The sequence below is a fragment of the Schistocerca cancellata genome, chromosome 4 (assembly GCF_023864275.1).
Source record: "Schistocerca cancellata isolate TAMUIC-IGC-003103 chromosome 4, iqSchCanc2.1, whole genome shotgun sequence".
Taxonomy (NCBI): Eukaryota; Metazoa; Arthropoda; class Insecta; order Orthoptera; family Acrididae; genus Schistocerca; species Schistocerca cancellata.
In genome coordinates, this window is record NC_064629.1 from 697057190 (window position 1) to 697077913 (window position 20724).

The 20724-nt window shown below is 38.2% G+C and overlaps 1 protein-coding gene across 19 annotated transcripts in view; it reads left to right on the plus strand.

Moving 5' to 3' along the window:
• LOC126183635 (CLIP-associating protein 1-B-like) overlaps nt 1-20724 on the plus strand; it is a 764859-nt gene that overhangs the window by 205362 nt on the left and 538773 nt on the right. For 3 of the 19 annotated variants that reach the window (XM_049925772.1, XM_049925761.1, XM_049925759.1), the window contains exons 26-27: nt 7432-7618; nt 18445-18496. The exons of 15 other annotated variants lie outside the window; for them this stretch is intronic. In XM_049925772.1, the coding sequence (XP_049781729.1) occupies nt 7432-7618; nt 18445-18496 (239 nt within the window). The remainder of the gene's footprint in view (nt 1-7431; nt 7619-18444; nt 18497-20724) is intronic. One more of the 19 variants, XM_049925760.1, reaches the window with a different exon arrangement.

Below are 20724 nucleotides of genomic sequence, written 5' to 3' on the forward strand. Positions count from 1 at the left end.
TCAAATCAGAAACAAAACCATACATGGTTATTACCATTAAAAACAAATGAAAGAATAACTGCTCTTTAGTTTCACTCAGACTCACAAACAGATCTTCTTCCATGCAAGGTGCAGGCCACAGTTGGTAATCCAGTAGATGCTCCAAGTTCTGTGGTAATTGCAAAAGGTAGAAAAGGAAAAAGATGGTGCATGGCTAGCCCACCATTCGTAGCTATAAATGCCTAATTTTGATTGAAAACATTGCTGGCCAGAGTGACCTTACAGTTCTAGGCGCTACAGTCTGGAACCGAGCGACCGCTACGGTCGCAGGTTCGAATCCTGCCTCGGGCATGGATGTGTGTGCTGTCCTTAGGTTAGTTAGGTTTAATTAGTTTGAAGTTCTAGGCGACTGATGACCTCAGAAGTTAAGTCGCATAGTGCTCAGAGCAATTTGATTGAAAACATTGTGTGTTGATTGACCAGTACCATGTAAAGCAGCTTGTGTGCTTTGAATTAGAAATGAACAAGATTTTGAGAAGTGCTATGAGAGATCTACAGAAAAGTAAATGACTGAAAAACCCCTAAACTTTTGGCAAGAACTTTCAACAATACTTGCTTTTGATTTATTCCTTTATTTTCTCATTCATTTCAGTACTCCCTCTTCGTCTTTACTCCTCTTCATTGAGTTTCATTTTTAATGTGTGAATAATAACCACTGGTTTTGTTTCTTCTGTGATATTCATAGTGCTTAACAGAAATAAGCAAATTTTTCAATTTTACCTGTAGTCTTCAGAATGTATTTTTATTATACTAGTAATAACAAATCTCTGTGGCGAGTGTCCATTGAGATGAAGCATTGTGTAAATTAAAACTGTTTTCTGGGCTAGAAATACATTTCCACATTTCACATAATGTAGCACTACTACACAAGATGTTGCATTGTTATGTAAGAACTTCGTAAAGTTTGTTCAACATGTCATCCCACACTAAGACCATTGCGAAACAAGAGTGGCACATTGTCAGAACAGAATTTAGGTCCCAGTTTTCCTGCAGACGCGGTTGCGCTACGTTACGAATAACAGATGTAACATACTGTGTGAGTGAAATAGCACGGTAACTGGAGACGTCCTCCAAAGTTGAAGTACATGCAACAGTAAGATCGTTGCAGGCAAAACATGTACTTCTCGTAATTCCCAAAGTGATAATTCACCACTCACCCAATGTACAAAATACTCTGGCCCATTCTTATGACACAGCTACTCTTAACCCTGGCCACATGTGTCATACTCTTGTGGAAGACAAAATTTCTAAATATGTCCAGTGCACCACAGCACATCGTATTCAAGACCTATCACCTGTGAAAGCAGTCATGTTATTTACTGCTCCATTGTAACTTTTATGTGGATATGATTACCTACCAGTTATCTACCCGAATGAATGGCCACTGTGAAAATGTGTCCAAGAGCAGAGTTAACCACCCAGTTGTGGAACACACTGCTGAGCACAACATGCTCGATGTCAGTGGCTGCTGAACAATCCATGTCCCTCCTCCCCCAATGTCAGCTTCTCTGTACTGCATAGACAGACAATGTCCTTATACATCCTTCTATCCTTCAGTCCTCTTGGCTTATCCTGTCATGTTACTGCACCTCCCTCCCAGCTGTCAGCCACCCTCACCACCAACCCTTCCTCCTCTTCCCCACCAACCCTTCCCCCTCTCCACCTTCTTTTTCCCTTTCCTTACTAGACCTGATACAACCCCTTGCCCAAGTCGAGCTGCAGTGCCAGTACATGTAGTTGGGCGGTACAGTATACACCTGCAGGTGTATGTATATGTGTATTCTGCACTAGTTAGCTTTGTAGACAGACATCGTCCAAGCTCAGCAACATTGTTAGTCTTGTTTTTGTGCCTTCAATCACTCGACACCAGAACTATACGGTGAGATGTTAGCTTTACCCATTTCAGTATTTATATTGCACCAAGGAATTTCCGTTACATGTAGCACAAGTTTAAAACATTTGAGTGGAATGTAGTTCAAACTCCTTTTTGGTTATTCTGATTTGGATTTCTTGTAAATCTCTTGCGGCAGAGGATTTTAACCTAATTGGTCCTGCTCTTGCCCACCCACACGTGGAGGGGTTTGAAATTTTGTAACCCTATTTAAAATGCAGTGCAGTATCACATGTCAGTGTAAAATACATTTAAGACTACAGATTCAAAACGATTCACAAAATCAAATTTTTCATTTCCTATTTTTCTAGGAATCTGTATCTGAATGTCTTCAGAGCTGAAAATCACAGTTTATGAACATTTCAAAATAAATTTATTGCCTTTTGGCTTTCTCTGTTACTTGTCCTTGGAGTTACATACAAATATTTTTAGAGTTCAGAGATCAAGTATAAACAGTGTTACAAGCTTTTCACTTTGACATTGGTTCTTACAGGTAACCAGAATGAATTGGTGTGAACAATTTCAAATTATTGTGAAGCTAAATTCAAACTTACAGATGATCATGTCTGTTTTCAGAACAGACTCCCCCCACCCTCCCACCCCCTTACAGTCATCCCAATGTTGGTAAATATAATAGTTAGTCATTATGAAAGTTCTGTTTAAAGTATTACAGTATCTTTTAAATACATTTTGTGACAACCCAAAGAAGAATTGTAATTCTGCATTGCATGAATGTCCCTGAGACATAGAACTGATACAATCCATCCAAAAGATATTGGGAAGCAGAACTGTCATTCAGCAGTTCTGTTGATGAATTAGGCACATTTTGCAAATTTTTGTGAGCAGAGGAAAAATATTATTTTAAAAATGAAGCATTCAGCAGCTATGTTTCAGCCCAAAGTGAAAATCAAACTATAATGGTGTACTCTGAGGTGACAGAAGTCATGGGATAGCGATATGCACATATATATATGCACATGGCAGTAGTGTTGGGTCCACGAGGTACGGAGGTATGGCGGTAGTATCGGGTCCACAGGGTAGGAAAGGGCTGTGTATTGACAGAGGTGTTTTTTGCATCCAGATGATTTATGTGGAAATGTTTCTGAATGTGACTGTGGCCTCATGATGGGAATTGACAGACTGTGAGCGCCAAATGGTAGTTGGAGTTAGATGTCCTGGGGCATTCCATTTTGGAAATCATTAGCAAATTCACTATTCAAAGATCCACAGTGTCAAGAGGGTGCTGAGCAGCAGTGTTTGTGTAGAGTTGTCAGTGCTGACAGGCAAGCAACACTGCAAGAAATAACCACAGAAATCAATGTGGGACGTACGATGAACGTGTCCATTAAGACAGCACAACAAAATTTGGCATTAATGGGCTAAGGCAGCAGACAACTGATTAGAGTGCCTTTGCTAGCAGCACGTCATCACAATCATCGTGTCTTCTGGACTCGTGACCATTCCAGTTGGGCCCTAGATTATTGGAAAACAGTGACCTGATTAGATGAGTCTCAATTTCAGCTGATGAAAGCCGATTGTAGGGTTTGAGTGTGGCAGAGACCCAGCAAAGCTATGGACCTGTATTGTCAACAAGGCCCTACAAGGTTGCTTTGTAATGAGGTGGGCTATGCGTACATGGAATGGACTGGGTCCTCCAGTCCAACTGAACCAATAATTGACAGGGAATGGTTGTGTTACGAGACTATTTGCAGTCGCCCATGGGCTTGATGTTCCGAAACAACAATGAAATTTTCATGGTTGACAGTGCGCCATGACGCCAGGCCACAGTTGTTTGTTCTTGGTTTGAAGAACAGTCTGGAAAATTTGAGCGAATGATTCGGCCAACCAGATAGCCTGACACGAATCCCATTGAGCATTTATGGAACATAATCAGCAAATCAGTTCATGCACAGAATCCTGCAATGGCGACACTTTCGCAATTATAAATGGCTATAGAGGCAGCATGGCTCAGTATTTCTGCAGGGGATTTCCAACAACCTGCAGGTCGAGTTGCTGCACTACACCAGGCAAAAAAAAAAAAAAAAAAAAAAAAAAAAAAAAAAAGGCCCAATACGATATTAGAAAGTATCCCACTACTTTTGTCACCTCAATTTAATATCAAGTTCCAGAGTTTTCAACTGGGTGAGCTTGTCAAATAAGTGCTGGAAATAGCTGTATTTTGCCCAGATACATTTATATGTGTGATATCTACTAACTAATGTGTGTTGCACAAACTGATTGTTGTGATCATATCAGTGAAAACAAGTTTATTACTCTCTTTTTGTTCGGGAGGACGACGGTTCAATCCCGTCTCCGGCCATCCTGATTTAGGTTTTCCGTGATTTCCCTAAATCGCTACAGGCAAATGCCGGGATGGTTCCTTTGACAGGGCACGGCCGATTTCCTTCCCTATCCTTCCCTCACCCGAGCTTGCGCTCCGTCTCTAATGACCTCGTTGTCGACGGGACGTTAAACACTAATATCCTCCTCCTCTCTTTTTGTCACTATTCAAAAGATCCAATTTTTTACCGTGTGTAATCATTAGTATGAATATTGACAACCATATATTGAAATTTCATTTCCTCTGTTGTATCTTCAGTCTTCTTACGAAGCAGACATGCTTTACCTTTTGTGTGGGATGTTTGTTACAGTTATTTACTGACATGCATTGGGGTGTTTTTCCGCTCTTCCAGAGAATCTTTTAAGTGTAGCTTTTGAAATCCCTAGATGGTTATGCAATGTCTATAGAACATTTTCCATAGAAATTGGAAGGTAGTACTTACATACATGCAGGAAGATAAGAGCTAAAACTAGCAGTGTTTCGCAAGTGTTGACCATTTTGTATAGATTAACTAAAACGAGAACCAGTTTGGCACAGGTGTCACTGTTCCGGAGTGTACATGTCCATATGGAAATTTGTGTGTTCTTCATTGACTCACAAACCACTGATGTGGGTGATGGCAATAGTATTACCTAATTGACCCTGTAGGTTAGTTTCCACACATTTGCATCAGTTGGAAACAGCACACACTGGGAATACAATGGTTTGTAAAGTACTATGTGTTGTGTTCCTACCATGACTGAAAGCAGTTTTCATGGCTATAGGGTGGACACTAATACTGGCAGTTATTAGAACCAGGAAGAACAGATAAGCAGTCGATATCATCCTTTTTAGACAGAGGTGACATCATTTAGTTCCAGTATGATGAACGTAGAGGATTTATGGGCAAAGTTTAAACGGATTGTAAATTACACTGTGGAGAAATTTGTGCCAGTAAATGGATTAAGCAAGCAAAAGACCCACCTTCATTTAGCAACGAAATTCAGAAAAGTCTGAGAGAGCAAAGGCTATTGCACTCTTGATTCAAAAGAGACTGTGCAAATGATGACAGGAAAAAGTTAGTAGAAATTTGTGCAGCTATAAAAAGTTTGATGTGCGTGGCATACAAAGTCTACCACCTCCATACCTTAGCAAAAGATCTTGACGAGAACGCCAACAATTCTGGTCCTACATAAAATCATGTAGCAGATCTAAGGCTTCTATCTAGGCACTCATTGATAAGTCTGGTGTATTTATAGTGAATCTCTTGTTTGCACGAAGTCCCAAGTGGCTGGAATTTGTGCAAGTGACTCCTGTATATGACAAGGGTAAAAGAACGTACTGAAAAACTTACAGACCAATATCCTTAACATCAGTGTGCTGCAGAAATCTTGAACATATTCTTATTTCAAATATAATAAATTTCCTCCAGACTGAAGAGATTTTGTCCACAAATTAGCATGGTTTTAGGAAGCATCCCTCATGAGAGCTCAGCTTGCCCTTTTCTCATGTGATATCCTGCAAACTATGGATGAAGGGCAACTAGCAGATTCCATAGTCCCAGATTTCTGAAAAGCATTTGATGCAGTGCACCACTACAGACTATTAACGAAGGTATGAGCATACTGAATAGGTTTCCAAATATGTGGGTGGCACAAACACTTCTTAAATAACAGAAGCCAGTGTGTTGTCCTCGATGGCGAGTATTCATCAGAGAAAAAGTTATTGCCAGGAGTGCCCCAGGGAATTGTGCTGGACCGCTTTTATTTTCTATATACACAAATGATCTGTGGACATGGTCAGTGGAAATTTAGGGCTGTTTGCTAATGACACTGTGACGTATGGGAAGGATACAAGTTGGCTTAGACAAAATTTCTAGTTGGTGTGATAATAGCAGTTTGCTCTAAATGTAGAAAAATTTAAGTTAATGCAGATGAGTAGGAGAAACAAACCCTTAATGTTCTAATGTAGCATTAGTAGTGTGCTACTTGACACAGTCACATCGATTAAATGTGTAGGCGCAACGGTGCAAAGTGATGTAAAATGTAACGAGCGCATAAGGGCAGTAGTAGGAAAGGCGAGTGAGTGACTTGAATTTATTGGGAGAATTTTAGGAAAGTGTGGTTCACCTGTAGAAGAGACCACATATAGGACACAAGTGTGACTCCACAGAACAACCACAGAAATACAGAATTATAGTTTTGTTGATGGCCTCAGTTCTGTGAAAATGCTGGATAAAGAACGAGAAACTACATCACATGATTCTGGCATCAGTCAGATGACATGCAGTATGGAGAAATTAGAAGAACAAATGGAACTGCTTTGAGTATTTGAGGTCCGCATCAGGTTGCATTAAAAGAAAACTTTGATGCAATTCAAAGGCAAGCTGCTAGTTACCGGTAGGTTCGAACAACACGCAAGTGTTACGGAGACACTTTGGAAACTCAAATGTGGGTACATGTAGGGAAGACAACATTCTTTTCAAGGAACACCATTGAGAAAATCTGGAGAACTGGTGTTGGAAGCAGACTGTAGAATGAGTTAACTGCCGCCAACATACACTGCATGCAAGGACCATGTAGGGAAGATGCAAGAAATTAAGGCTCGTGCAGAGTCATACAAATACTTGTTGTAGCACTCTGTTTGCTAGTGGAACAGAAAAGGAAGTGACTATTAGTGGTACAGGGCATCCTCTGTCAAGCACTGTTTGGTGGCTTGCTGAGTGCATATGTAGAGGTAGATGTAGAAGGCAAGTAAAATGTGTAGAATAATGACTAAGGTGGTCTGTATGCCATGTATTAGGTCTCTGTAAGAAACAAAGGAAAGTGATGCCGTGGTTGAGGTGTTCACCTCACCTTCAGGAGTGGGCTTTGTGTTCCTATCCCACAAACTTGATGATTTGCATTTTTCATTGTTTTTTTTTTTTTTTTTTAAATAATTGCAGATAAATGCCAGAATGGTTCCTTAAACAGTCCATGGTTACTTTCCTTTTAATCCTCTTCTAGCTGGTTTAGTATCCCTCTTGAACTCCAACCCTCCTACATGAGTGGTCTGCAAGTAACGATTTACATAAATAGCAGGTCGGTATTTAATTTTTTTTTTTAAATCAATATACTGCGGGGTTTCTACCTTTCAAATTTATTTTCTAACTTTCTGTTAATTAGGAATCTTTGTTTTGCAGGTCACTCCACAGAACAACCACAGAAATACAGAATTATAGTTTTGATGGTGGCCTCAGTTCTGTGAAAATGCTGGATAAGGAACGAGAAACTACATCACATGATTCTGGCATCAGTCAGATGTCGTGCGGTATGGAGAAATTAGAAGAACAAATGGAACATCTTCTGTCAATTAGTAGAGAACCTACAGTAAGTATTTAATAACTAACTCAAAGTTCTGAGCTTTATTAGAGATATTGTTCGATGACTGGATGGATAAATAGAAAATTTGCTTCAGCCAGATTAGTAGAACCAGTGACACACAATACACAATGGAAACAAGAAATATCCCAGTCTGTGAAGCATATTGTGTGGAATAGCATACCTTATCAGGAAACTTTAAGATACAGTTCCAGTTTAGTGTGTGAAATGACTTAAGTTGCACAGTTGTAGTCACTTTACTATCAAATGGGACTTCTGTTAGTAACTCAGTGGAATCCTTTCTGGTAGTGCAGGCGCACAGCAGTGGCAACTCCCAGGGAGGCAGCTATAGCTGTGCAATTTTCCTGCTCTGCAAAGCAGTTCATTTGTAACAGCTGTGTGCAGTTGGAAGTACTGTCATTGCAGCTTGTCTTAGTCTGTGGCAGCTCAAAATGAATGATTCACAACCCATCGAATTAGCATGAGAACATCAAAGCTTGTTTATCTCCAAACACTATGAATACAAACATAGCAGTAGTGGTTGGTGTTGTTGTAGTTGAGAATATGTCAGTACAGATCATTTCACTGAATTCCTTCGTGGTGCATCTTTATTAGAGTTTTTTGTGGTTCCTACTTGGAACATATCCTACAATGAATCTGAAAACCTAAATCCCTGGGTGATGAGCTATTAACAGTCAAACTAGATTAGTATAACCAGTCCTAATATGGATTTTGATCTGCACTAAAAAACACTACTGAAGCCTACATATCTTAATGGCAGAACTGAAAATATCTTTAAAAACTATGGAGGAAAGGCATCTGATGTCTCTTAAGACATACTCAGTATACACTGACGACACAAAACATTAGGATCACTGCCCACCATGAGACTGAATGACACCTGCTTGTGGTGTAGGCATGTGATACAGTAAGGAAAGTATATCAGTGGAGAGCAGAGGTGAAAGGGGAAGCGTTTTAGTGACAATATTATCTGCAAATTGGGAAATCCACTAACATTAACAACTTTCACAGTGAAGTTCGTTGGCTGTTCATGTGCTGCTACCATGAGTATGTATGGAAGGTGGTTGAAGGATAGTGAAACCATGAGTAGGCGACAAGCCTCATCGCCGAACATAGAGGTTGGAGGCTTGCCCACTTTGTAAACCAGGGTAGACAGTGATACATGCAAATCTGACTACAGAGTACAATGCTTCTGTAGATATGTGTGTTTTGGAGCACACCTTTGATGACCCCATGTTGACTCAACGAGATCATCAAGTTTGGACCGTAGATCATTGCAAGTGTGTCAACTGATTAAATGAATCACATTTCTTGTTACACCAGGTCAAAGGTTGTATTCTAGCATGCCACCGTCCAGGTGAACAGCTGCTTGAAATATGCAGTTGTCATAGTTCATTTTTGTATATGATCAGGCGCGTGCGTACACGGCTGCTTACACACACACACACACACACACACACACACACACACACACACACACACACAAACCACTTTTATAAGAAAAACTTGCATGTATGTGTATGATACTTCCATGCCTTCTGTTTGATACCACATATCATGAGAAATAGGCCTGAATTATTATTGAATGCTAACGACCTCTCAGTTATGGTGGCCGCGTCCTTTGCTGGCCTGATGGTATTCAAAAACAATGTTTTGACACACATTTTATGGAAAAAAGGTGTTTTTCTATTGGTAAGTTCATTGGGAGTAGGACCATTGTATATTTGGCAAAGAATATTGTTTACAGTGCCAGGTTAGAAATACCATATTAATGTCCATATCAATTTCATTGACACTTGTTTTCAGACTGCAGGCAAAGAATATGTAGCAATTTCTAACATGCAGAAGAAAAAGTAAGAGCTTTAACGAATTTTTCCCTCTTTCCTGCCCACAAATGAGCTGTGGTATTTGCAACATTTCTCTGATTTTGGCTCTCTAATGCTGCTAAGTGAAGGAAATTATTTCATTAAACATGTGTATAGGTAAAGCAATGTTTTGTGGTTTGACAGTGTGACCACTGATGTGAATAAAAATGTCATTAATAATCACCTTTCAAAGAGATCAATCTAAAATGCTTGTAGACCTAATGTAACACTATGAAATACAACTACATAAATCAAGAGTACACTTGCAGTGGCGTGCTATTGATTGCTGAGAGTGCAGGTTCCTAAAGGCAAGTTCCTTTATATGCAGTGATCCAATTCAGGTGTTTTATGGACAACTAATGTCAGTGTTTTAAGATGCCAGTCAATACCCCTCCTCATTTATATTTTCATGTATGTCCCAAATTTTCCATTGTCACAAACAACATGGAAAGGACCATTACTATCTGCCAACACCATCACTGCCAATTATCTGCATCCAGTGTGTTGCGTCTACTCAGTCATGCAGTGCCTTCAGTAGATATGGGTGTAACTGCCTAAACAAGTGACTACAAGATATCTACTGCTGTGCTTCAGTGAGTGTAATAAGTTAAACTTAATCCCTTGAAAATGAGCTTCTATATCACTGTTGGCTGCCAATTATCAGCATGACCTTCCTTGACATTACCCTTTTTCCTGACTTTCAACAGTTGACTGGCATCTTTGAACAAATATGTTTGTTGTCACATGAAAGTTGATCTGTATCATTACATGAAATGTTAATCTTCAAGAAACATCAGTCTCAAAATATTTCCCCACCTCTGAAGAATTCCATTGCAATACTCAAAGGATTGTTATAGGTAGGAGGCTACACACGTCAGGTTATAACCAACTAGGTACACTTCCATCGTGGATGTACTCCACTTAGATTTTCGTATAGCCACAAAACCATTTTTGTGCAAGATAATTGTTCTTTTATACTCTAAATTATTTCTTTTAACACTGTCCCAAATATTTATAGTTCCTTCTGAAATATCCATCATTTACAACATCAGATGCAGTACTTAGATACATATGAATATTAAAAAATACTTTTTCTGTTCTGTAAAAACATTCATATTTTTCGTAATATTTAAGAAAAACAAATTCATTATATGATATGGAAGAGGTCTTACGGGAAATTCTCCTCAGTTACTTGAGTCTTTGAAAATGGTAATTGGTATTAAATAGACAGTTATGGGGACACATGAAACAAAAGTTAGGCTAAAGTAACGCTTTGTTTGGAAATAATTGTTGTATTTACAAATGATTGCTTTGTTTACTTATAAGTAGAAGGTTTTGAAGTTGACACCAATTTTCCACATTTGCCTATGCTAGAGTATCATAATAACATTAATTTTTTCCTTACAAGGGTAGTTAGTTCACACAATCACAACGAGATGTCTGTACTCTGGGTAGAAATCTGTGATGTGGCGTCTCTTTGTTGTTGTTCCCATGTAGTAAAATGTGAGGATAGAAAAAAAAATTTTGATTTGTTATTAAGTACTTCATAAAGGGAGGTATGAAAGCAAAGGAAATTCATGCCAATTTTCAGAACACACAGGGAGACTGTGCATCTTAATTTTCAACTATTGCCAAGTGAAGAAATGAGTTTAAGTTTGGTCAAGACAGCTTAGATGATGATCCACTGTTTCAGATGTGCCACCATTTCAGAAATTACAACAATAGTGCGTAGAATGCTCATGGAGGATCATCGATTGAAAGTGCAAGAAATTGCTGAAGCTTTAAGGATGTTATCTGAATGGGCACATCACATTTTAACAGTGGAATTGGGATATATGAAAATGATCTGCTGGACGAGTGCCTTGGCTCGTAATGCAGGTTCAGAAATGTATTAGAATGAAAATGTCTAAATATTGTTTGACCCTGTTCATAGCACTACTAAACCCCAGACACGAGACAACCATCAGAGCAGTAGAGACTTGTTGATTCACCACCACCGAAGAAAGCAAAAGCAATACAGTTGGGTGGTACGGTCATGTTGTCAGTTTTCTAGGATCCAAAAGGGATTCTGCTGATAGTTTATTTTCCAATTGGTCAAACAATTATGGAACAGTATTATGCTGACCTGGACCAACTACAGCAAAATATCCATGACAGAAGTCCAGGTTTGGCAAGGAAGAACATCATCTTTCATCAACACAAGCACCATTGAAATGGCAAAAATACACAAACTAAAATACTAAAATACAAATTGCTGCTAAACCCACCTTATTTGCTGGATTTGGCTCCATCAGTCTTTCTTCTCTTCCTCAAGCTCAAAACTTTCCTCAGTGGACAGACATTTTCTTCAAACAAAGGACTGACAGTTGAAGTTGATGGATATTTTGCAGAGCTGAGATCAAGGCACTGACTGTTCCTGGGTCTAGTGCAGTAGTGTAAACAGAGACTCTATTGAAAAATAAAAAAGTGAGACAAGTCATTTCTTTCAATCCCATTCCAAGAACTTTTCAAGCTACCCTTGTGTTTCAAGTTTTTGGAGTACCAGTCAAAAAATTTGTAATCCTCAGGAGACATCACACTAATGCCATGTAACACTGTCTCTAACAATCATACGAGGTGGAATCTAAAATTTTCGGGACTATTGTCACCATCTGGAAAGTAGAAGAGTAGATCTTGGCCCCACTAGGTAGTGAGAGCTGCATATCTGATGAGTCAGTGTGCAGGGTGGCATTCAGCTGGGAGGATGTGTTGCATGTCCAAGTGATTTCCGTAATACTCTGTGTTGGGTGTGTGATGATTTTACAATGGATCCGCAAGCAGAACAGCGCACGTGCATCAAATTCTGTGCGAATCTCAGGAAAAGTGCTTCGGAGACCCTTAGAATGATTCAACAAGTGTTTGGGGGACAGAGCATGAGCCGTACACATGTGTTTGAGTGGCATGCTCAGTTCAGGGCCAGCTGTACAGACGTCGAAGATGATGCTCACACTGGAAGGCCCATTAGTCGCACAATGCTAGACATTGTTGCCAAACTTCAACAACTGGTTCGTGCGAATCGATGTCGAACCATTCAAGACTTTGTAAATGAAGTGGGTATTGGTTATGGGACATGTAAACGAATGTTGACTGATGAATTGGGCATACATCGTGTCACCACAAAATTTGTGTCAAAGATTTTGATTGCTGATCAGAAGGCACAGTGTGCTGAAGTGTGCACAGACCTTTGTCAGACCGCATCTGGTGAACCAACCTATTTGTCACGGGTTATCACTAGTGACAACAGCTGGATTTACGACCCAGAGACAAAGCAACAATTGCCCCAGTGGAAGAGCCTGGGCTCTCCAAGACCCAAAAAAGCAAGACAGATGAAGAGCAAAGTGAAGAGCATGATCATCATTTTCTTTGATACGAAGGGAACTGAACACAAAGAATTCGTCCAACCCAACCAAACAGTGATTTCCGTGTACTACTGTGACGTTTTGTGATTGCTCCATGAAAATGTGCGGCGATAGTGGCCCGAACGTTGGTGTCAAGGGAACTGACTCCTGCATCATGACAACACACCCTGTCATGCATCCTTGCTCACCAGGACCTTTTTGGCAAAAAACAACATGGCGGCACCACCCTATCCACCGTACTCGCCTGATTTGGCATGACTTTGCACGCTATTCCCAAAACTGAAACTCAAGTTGAAAGGCCGTCGGTTCGACACTCTAGAGAGGATTCAAGAAGCATCGCTGGCAGTGATAAACACCCTCAAAGAACAGAACTTCCAGAAAACGTTTGACCAGTGGCAGAATCACTGGGACTGGTGTGTACGTGCTGATGGAAACTACTTCGAGGGTGGTGGTGACCATTATTCCAAAGGTAAGGTTTTCAACAGATGGCAGCACCAGACCCAAAATTTTGGATAGCACCTCGTAATAACCTTAGTTTATCAAGGAAGACAAAGCACTAGTTTGTCAAGGAAGAGGATCTACGAACTTCTTCAGATGTGTCTGCTAAAGCAAACTCATTGACGATGAGGTGCCATGGAGATACAGAATTGTGTAGATGTTGATTGCTACATTTTGCCTGTTGTTCAGAATAGTCCCAACATTTCTATTGGATTGCAATTAGACTAGTTGGGGTGCAGTAGTATGCATGAGTGTTCATCGAACCAGGAATGTTTGCAAGCAACCCTGGGAACACAGTTGTTGTCGTTTTGGAAGATGGAAGTGTTCACAGCATGACATCACAAAGACAGGGTAACACTTGGCCACCGAGAGTATTGAAGTAAACATCCTGGTTCATGTTCAAGGTAACATGAAGGAGAGGTGAGCTGCACGGAACTAGTCTACATACTGATGATTAAAACAACAAACAACATAAGTGCAAAAAATTAATTTTCTTACATTCGTTCATAAAAAATCTATTAGTGAATATACGCTATTTTATTAATTACATACACATTGAATAGAAAATCAATATAATGAAAGTTACGAAGTGCAACCTCCTCTCACCCCCCCCCCCCCCCCCACCACCACCACCACACACACACACACACACACACACACACACACACACACTCTCTCTCTCTGTCTCGAAGGGACTTTTCGTAGCAGAAATCCCTGTCTCTTCATCCTGATGTCAATTTCCATAGGAAGGCACGAGTCGTGCAGGTGTAGGAAAAAAGGAAATTTAGTACAACTGTGAATACAAAATTTATACTATTCCAAGAAAACAATGTTCAGCATTTGCACTAAGTTGACCCACACTCCATGCCTAATTAAAAAGTACAATAGACTTATTGCTTTGTTGTTAATGTTCCATTGTAATTAGCGGTGTCAACCAATTCTGCAGATTTTCTTTGTGAATCTGGCAATGCGATTTAGTATGGTTCACCATGACACCTTCCCAGATACTTTATTCCAACTGCTGCAGTGGCTCAAAACTTGGATACTATATGTCCGGAAATGTTTATCCAATAGACACATCACTTTATATAAATGATTTGACACACAGTTAGGCGTGTTTTTAATTTTTTATTTCTGGCCATCGAAAAGCCCTTCCACACTCTTGGCTTCCTTCCTTCTGCTTCCCTTTCAACACTGCACTCGCCACTTGGTGCTTCAAGGTCAAGGATGAATATTTGAAAATTGACTATGAACGAAATACTGTTCTGTGTGAGTGTTACAGTCATTTACATTTTTACATAGTATCATATTCTAATTTCTATTTAATATTTATTAATAACATTTGTTTATGTAGGTCTAAAGAAAGTAATGTTTTTTCCGTCATGACAATATCGATATTTTTCTATACACAGTTTCATCAAAAAATTTTAATTTTTCATAGTTACATTACCTTCAGTACAGTTGTTATACATGCATTTAAAGTAGTAACTGTTTACTTGGATTTCAGCCATTTCTTTTCTGTATAGTTTTGAGGAGAGCTGGGAGCAATTATCAAACAGTAAGCTTTTAGGTTTCCCCACATTTACAAAAAATACGTACTCAACATGTCTCTTCCCATTATTTTCTCATAGCATGCGCTTCTGTACTGTAACATCATTCCGGAAATTCCGACTTGTTTTTACAGCTTGTTCTTTATCAGAAGGTTTCTTCCTCCTCCTAACCTCTACGTCTTTAACAGCTTTTTATCTCTGCTGAACACATGCAGTCTTTTTAATTTAATCTTCTACAACACTGACTTGTGTTACTAATTTTTTTCGTGAGCTACTGTAACCTTTGCAAACATATCTTAATGTAAAGATGTTCCGTCTGCACTGAATACACATTCCGCCTCTTTTTTCCCTAGTATCTAGTTTGCTATCACTAATAGTTGGCTTCTTTATTCACATTGTGACATAACAAAACTAATAATTCTTTCAGTTTGTGTACCTTTTTCTTGAAATGTTTCTCTTCTATTACAAATCTGTCTGAATTTTACACATCTTCATCATTTTGAATCCACATTGATACTGTATTGTATTTTCAGGCAAAGCTGTTTCCCTACCACTTGATATGTACTCCTCCTCACTGTCACTAATATCCACTAATTATAGGCTTCTTTATTCATATGTTGCAAAGGGATTATAAATTCATCATTGATTTATGTATTCAGAGTATCTTATTCTAAACTTTGTTTGTCTTTCACATGTATGCTTAATGATAGTCATTGAAGGTTAATTGACGTATGTCTGCACAACTTCCAACAGTGTTTGTAACCTCACTTTTCAGAGTCATCACAGATCGTGTTGAATATGCACCAGAATGTTTCTCCCTTCATCTCAAATATTCGTAAAACTTGACTGGTAATTCCAGTAACTGAGGACGAAGTGTAAAGTACTCACCACTTTCTTTTTAATACATGTATAGCTCATTCACATGCCTTTGGCATCCTTTTAATAGCTAAAGCCACATGGTAGCACTTATCTCCAAGCACACAGGTGGGGGTGTATCCATCCCAACCTAAGAGGTTAAAGTATAACCTACTTCATAAATGGAATAGATTCTAATCTAACCTAACCTTCTTGATCCTGTCAAAAACTGACGAAGAAGATTGGATGCACTGTAACCAAGAAGTCGGCCAACGTTATTGGTCGATCTCTGTCAGTGGCCTATGATGACCGTTGTCAATACTGCTGTGAACGTACTGCTGTCAGAAATCATCCTCCCCCATTTCACCACGCATGCTTCTCCTGTGTTGTCACTACCATATGATGTGTGCACATTTCCCTCAATGCCCACCACACCAGAACTGGTCTGTTCATGATTAAGAGCATAAGCAGGTACAAGTGCTCATACTCAAAATGAGTGAATGTCTTATCCTCTGATATTTTGTTACACATTTGTGAGTTTTTACTCTTCAGTAATTCATTAATTGATTCAACTTACTCCTTGCTAATTGATTATATGTGACATAAACATCAGAGAATGCCTGCTTTCTAAAGTCCTGTGCACTTGTCTGTGCCAATAAAATTTTGATTCAACTTGCCAACTATTGACAGGAAATAATTAGTAAATAGGTTACACAACACTACATTCTGCCCTGCTACTTCTGTAACTACGGGTCTTACAGTTTTAATTTCATTCTGAGACCTGTCTGTTCTCTTCATATAATACATTATTTTAGCATGTTCAATTATATTCTTAAGTAATTTACAGTTTTGCCTGTAATAGTGTTCTGTAACTGGGCTGTGACTGTCTATATTACAATATAGCTCCCATTTTCTCTCTCTGTGTGTAATAATGCCATTGCTTGTCCAAACTTATTACTTATTAGTTCTGTATTTCTGCTTACAATTTATGAATGAAAAAGACCTAAATAATGCTGAAGTAAAGAATGTGCCAACTTCATATGAAACTGCAATGTAGGTGTTTATTTTCTTTGGTTGTGTTGCATTACTGTATTTCTGCCAGGAACTTTTCTGTTAAACAATGTGATTTTTAATTCATACACTATAATTCATGCAATTAACACAATAATGCAGCTCTTTCCATTGTCCTTGAATATAAAATTTGATGCTTTACAACTTTCATTCTATTGAAGCTTTTCTGTATGCTGTGTTAAATTATGAAATAGGACAAAACTTTTATAAAGAAATGAGATACACCCCCCTCTCCCCCACCTGCCCCCAAAAGCCCATATGTTTCCTGTACTACCGAGCCTAATTTGATGTATCAGTGACTGATTCACTTCAGTATTTGATGAGCTAAATTTGCTATAAAATTAACTGTGTGGGGTGCAGAGTCTTTGAATAACTCTAAAACTTTGTAAATAGCCCAAAATAAATTTTTGATGCCCTGACTTAACACATGTGGAAAATTGGCACAAACTTAAAAAGTCTCTCTCTCTCTCTCTCTCTCTCTCTCTCTCTCTCTCTCTATCTCTCTCTCTCTCCCCCCCTCTCTTTTCATGTTAATAAAGTCGTTAAAACTTTGACCAGCTTTCTGTAAAGTATTATCAGCTACTGAGTTTCCTTTTGATGAAATTGTAATTTCAAACTGTTTGGAATTGTCACTGATTAAACTACATCTTTATTTAACTGGTTTCTCAGTGATTTTTTTAAGAGTTGGCCATAATACTTAACTTTCAAATTCCTTATTCATTGTTTTATTAAAAATAATGTTTACAGCGGTCCGTAGAACATAGAAATTGAACCAATAAGTTGTAATTTCACATTTGAGTGTGATTTGCATTTACACAGTGATTCTCAACATGCTACTGTGTGGAGGGAGCCAAAAACACTTTCTTATTAATTCAAGTCTGAAAAGTATCAGTATGGAGATGCAGGATTTTTGGTTTATGGTGGTACCCCCCTTGAATCCTGCTCACTCTTGTGCAGAAAAATGACTGCTCAGAAGTGGTGGTGTAGATCATTGTATTCAACAGTTTCCACAAGAATGACATGAAAGACGCATTTTCCAAAGTAATGATGTCTGTAGACAGGTAGACACCAAAAAATTTCTTAATTAGCCAATGCTTGGAGCAGCATAGTAACTGATTGCTGTTGTGGTTAACGATACGGTCATGCATAATAACTTTTAATTATTGAGTTTGCTGATATTTTTGGGGGTTACTTTTGTTGTCATTTGAGATTTTCATTATATTCATCAATTGTATGTGTGTCATACACATGCTATTTCAAATAAGCCAAGCAACAGATGATATCATTTTTCATTAATTGTGTGATTCCCATTTAATTTAAAATGGACATTGTATCTTAACCAAAAATGATACATCAGATAGGAATATTAGACTCATTTGAGCATAAATTATGTTATCAAGAGGTAGATGAAAATTCGATTGACTGTACTGCAGTTTTTAACCGTTTTGAGTAGCTGCATATAAGGAGTAATTTATTAATATCGATCTACAACACCTTTTTCAAATTTTTTGGTAAAAGAACACATTTACAGTAGTTGAACATTAACTTATTATTGCTGTTTCCATTTTCTGTTGCAGAATTTGGATGGCCAAGATTCAGATCAAGATTACAAGAATATGCCATCGTCAGGTTTGTCACTTTAAAATAATTTCCATATAAAACTACATGCTAAGTAAAATGTAATTTTACAGACATAGTAAAATCTTGAATTTCTATTGTAACAAATGATATTGCATTTGTTTTACGTGGGAATTCTGAGTAAAGCTAAAAACAGTGTATGTGGCTTCATTCACAACTTCAATATTTTTACTTTTTTAATCAGTTTGGAAATAGTTTACTTGGGTGTAATGCTGATAATTCATCCCCATCTGTTACTGTATTCTCTGATCCTATAAAGTCTGCTTACATCACAAATTCATGAATCTTAGAAGGAACCCACTCAGGTATGTAGACTGGGCATTTTAGAACTTCATACAAAAGTATTATTATTCATGCTCTGCAATGATCTAATTGTAAGTGGCACAAGTGTCCAGGTAAAGTTTCTAAGGCATTTAGAGATAAGATTGACAGTTTCATCATAGATGCTTTGATTTGAAGATCAGTCAGTCTTCATTTTGACCCCAAATGGAGGTGAGGTTTCTTGTGTGCTTTATAAATGTGTATAAGAAAGTAAGGGAATTCAGAAATGCATTGCAATGGAAAGGAACCAGAATTAGCCACAAAATAATTTGCAAAACAATTGTCATTTAGACTGGAGATTATATTGATTTGATTTGCACAGTGAACCAGAAAAACAGCTCACTACATTTTGCACCAGAAATGAGTTTATTGTGCAGTTTCTCTCCCTGCCATTCCCTCGAAATGCAGTAGGAGACCAGTTACTATAGCGGCTGTCACTAAAATAGACATCTCAAGGTCATCTCACCATCCTACAGCATTGCCAGTTAGTGATAATTTCAAAACCTTAGTAATTTTTTTTTTTAGAGTTAGACATCTCTGTTTTTAGTCTAGAATATAATGGAGTTCTTCACAAAATAAAATTCTTCCCAGCAGCTACGAAAGAAAATAAATAAAAACTGATGTTAAAATAAGTTTTGAACAAAAGTATTTCTTTCCTTCAAGCTGCGGAAGAAAACAGAATCACTGACGTGTGTGAACAGAAAATAATGTTTGAACATTCTCAAACTTTACAGATGCACGTGGCACATATTTTATCGTGAAAGTATTCAGAGATTAAAATAGAAAACTGTAACAGGTGTGAAACTGTTCAGCCAATGTAACGAAAAATGTCGTCAGTGATAAATTTGTGTTCTGTTGGACCTAGTAGAAACTTCCAGTCAGAAAGTTGTTAAGAAAACTGTGAAATTAATTTTGGTAACATCTGTGACATTATTATTGTATCGTGTCACATAAGAATGCATTTTATTATGAGACACTCCATATGCGACAGCACGCAAGTGCATGTACACCGTCAACAGGATTTTAGTTCCGACAGGTCATCTTAATACAACCGAGAACATTCCCTACCTCCCAAAAAATTTGTATTTGCAGATTGTAATTCTTCTTTACTGCACCCATCACTTAAATTGCCGATATATGCTGTACAAAAATAATTGTAGATACTTTCAGGCCAATATTTCCATTTAAAACGAGCAAAATATATTTTTGCGTATGATTTTGTGAGACCCAAATTTTACTGCAGTATACTACAAGACTATTACCCTCAGCAGACAGTAAGTGTATTTTACACAAAATTTTGCTTTTGCTGCTGCAATGTCTCTACATTCAATTAAAAATTTTTGGCCATCATTGTACTTTCTGAGCCAAAAACAGAGTGAGTGGAGGTGACAAAGAGCAGATGTCTCTGAGACAGAATGATTTAATTTTTTCAAGGAGATCACTCTGTATTTTTCTAGCTGTCAGATTCTCTCCTCTGTTGTAGTATTAAAGTACAGTTCTACGCACTTAACATTTTGTCAAAATTGTGAAATTGTGTAGTTTCCATTTTCATTTACATGCTCATGTCTAGAGATTCTGCCATCTTCACTACACTGTTAATATGGGATACTGTCAATTTGGAATTATCACAAGGTTTTGTTGTCATTTTATGAACTTGCACAAAATTTATTTTATTCCTGGCTACTTCACTATTGGCCAGCCCAATGAAAAACCTTCAGTACGTTTGATATGACAACCTTGTCCTTCACGCACATTGACCTGTGTAGCCCCTTGCTACTGCATTACACTCAGCAATAAAACATGAGTGACAACACCTTTGTATGGAAGACGAAAAAAAAAACAGTGGAAGAAAATTTCTGAAGTGTAAGAGAGAGGACAATGCAATAAGATGAAATACC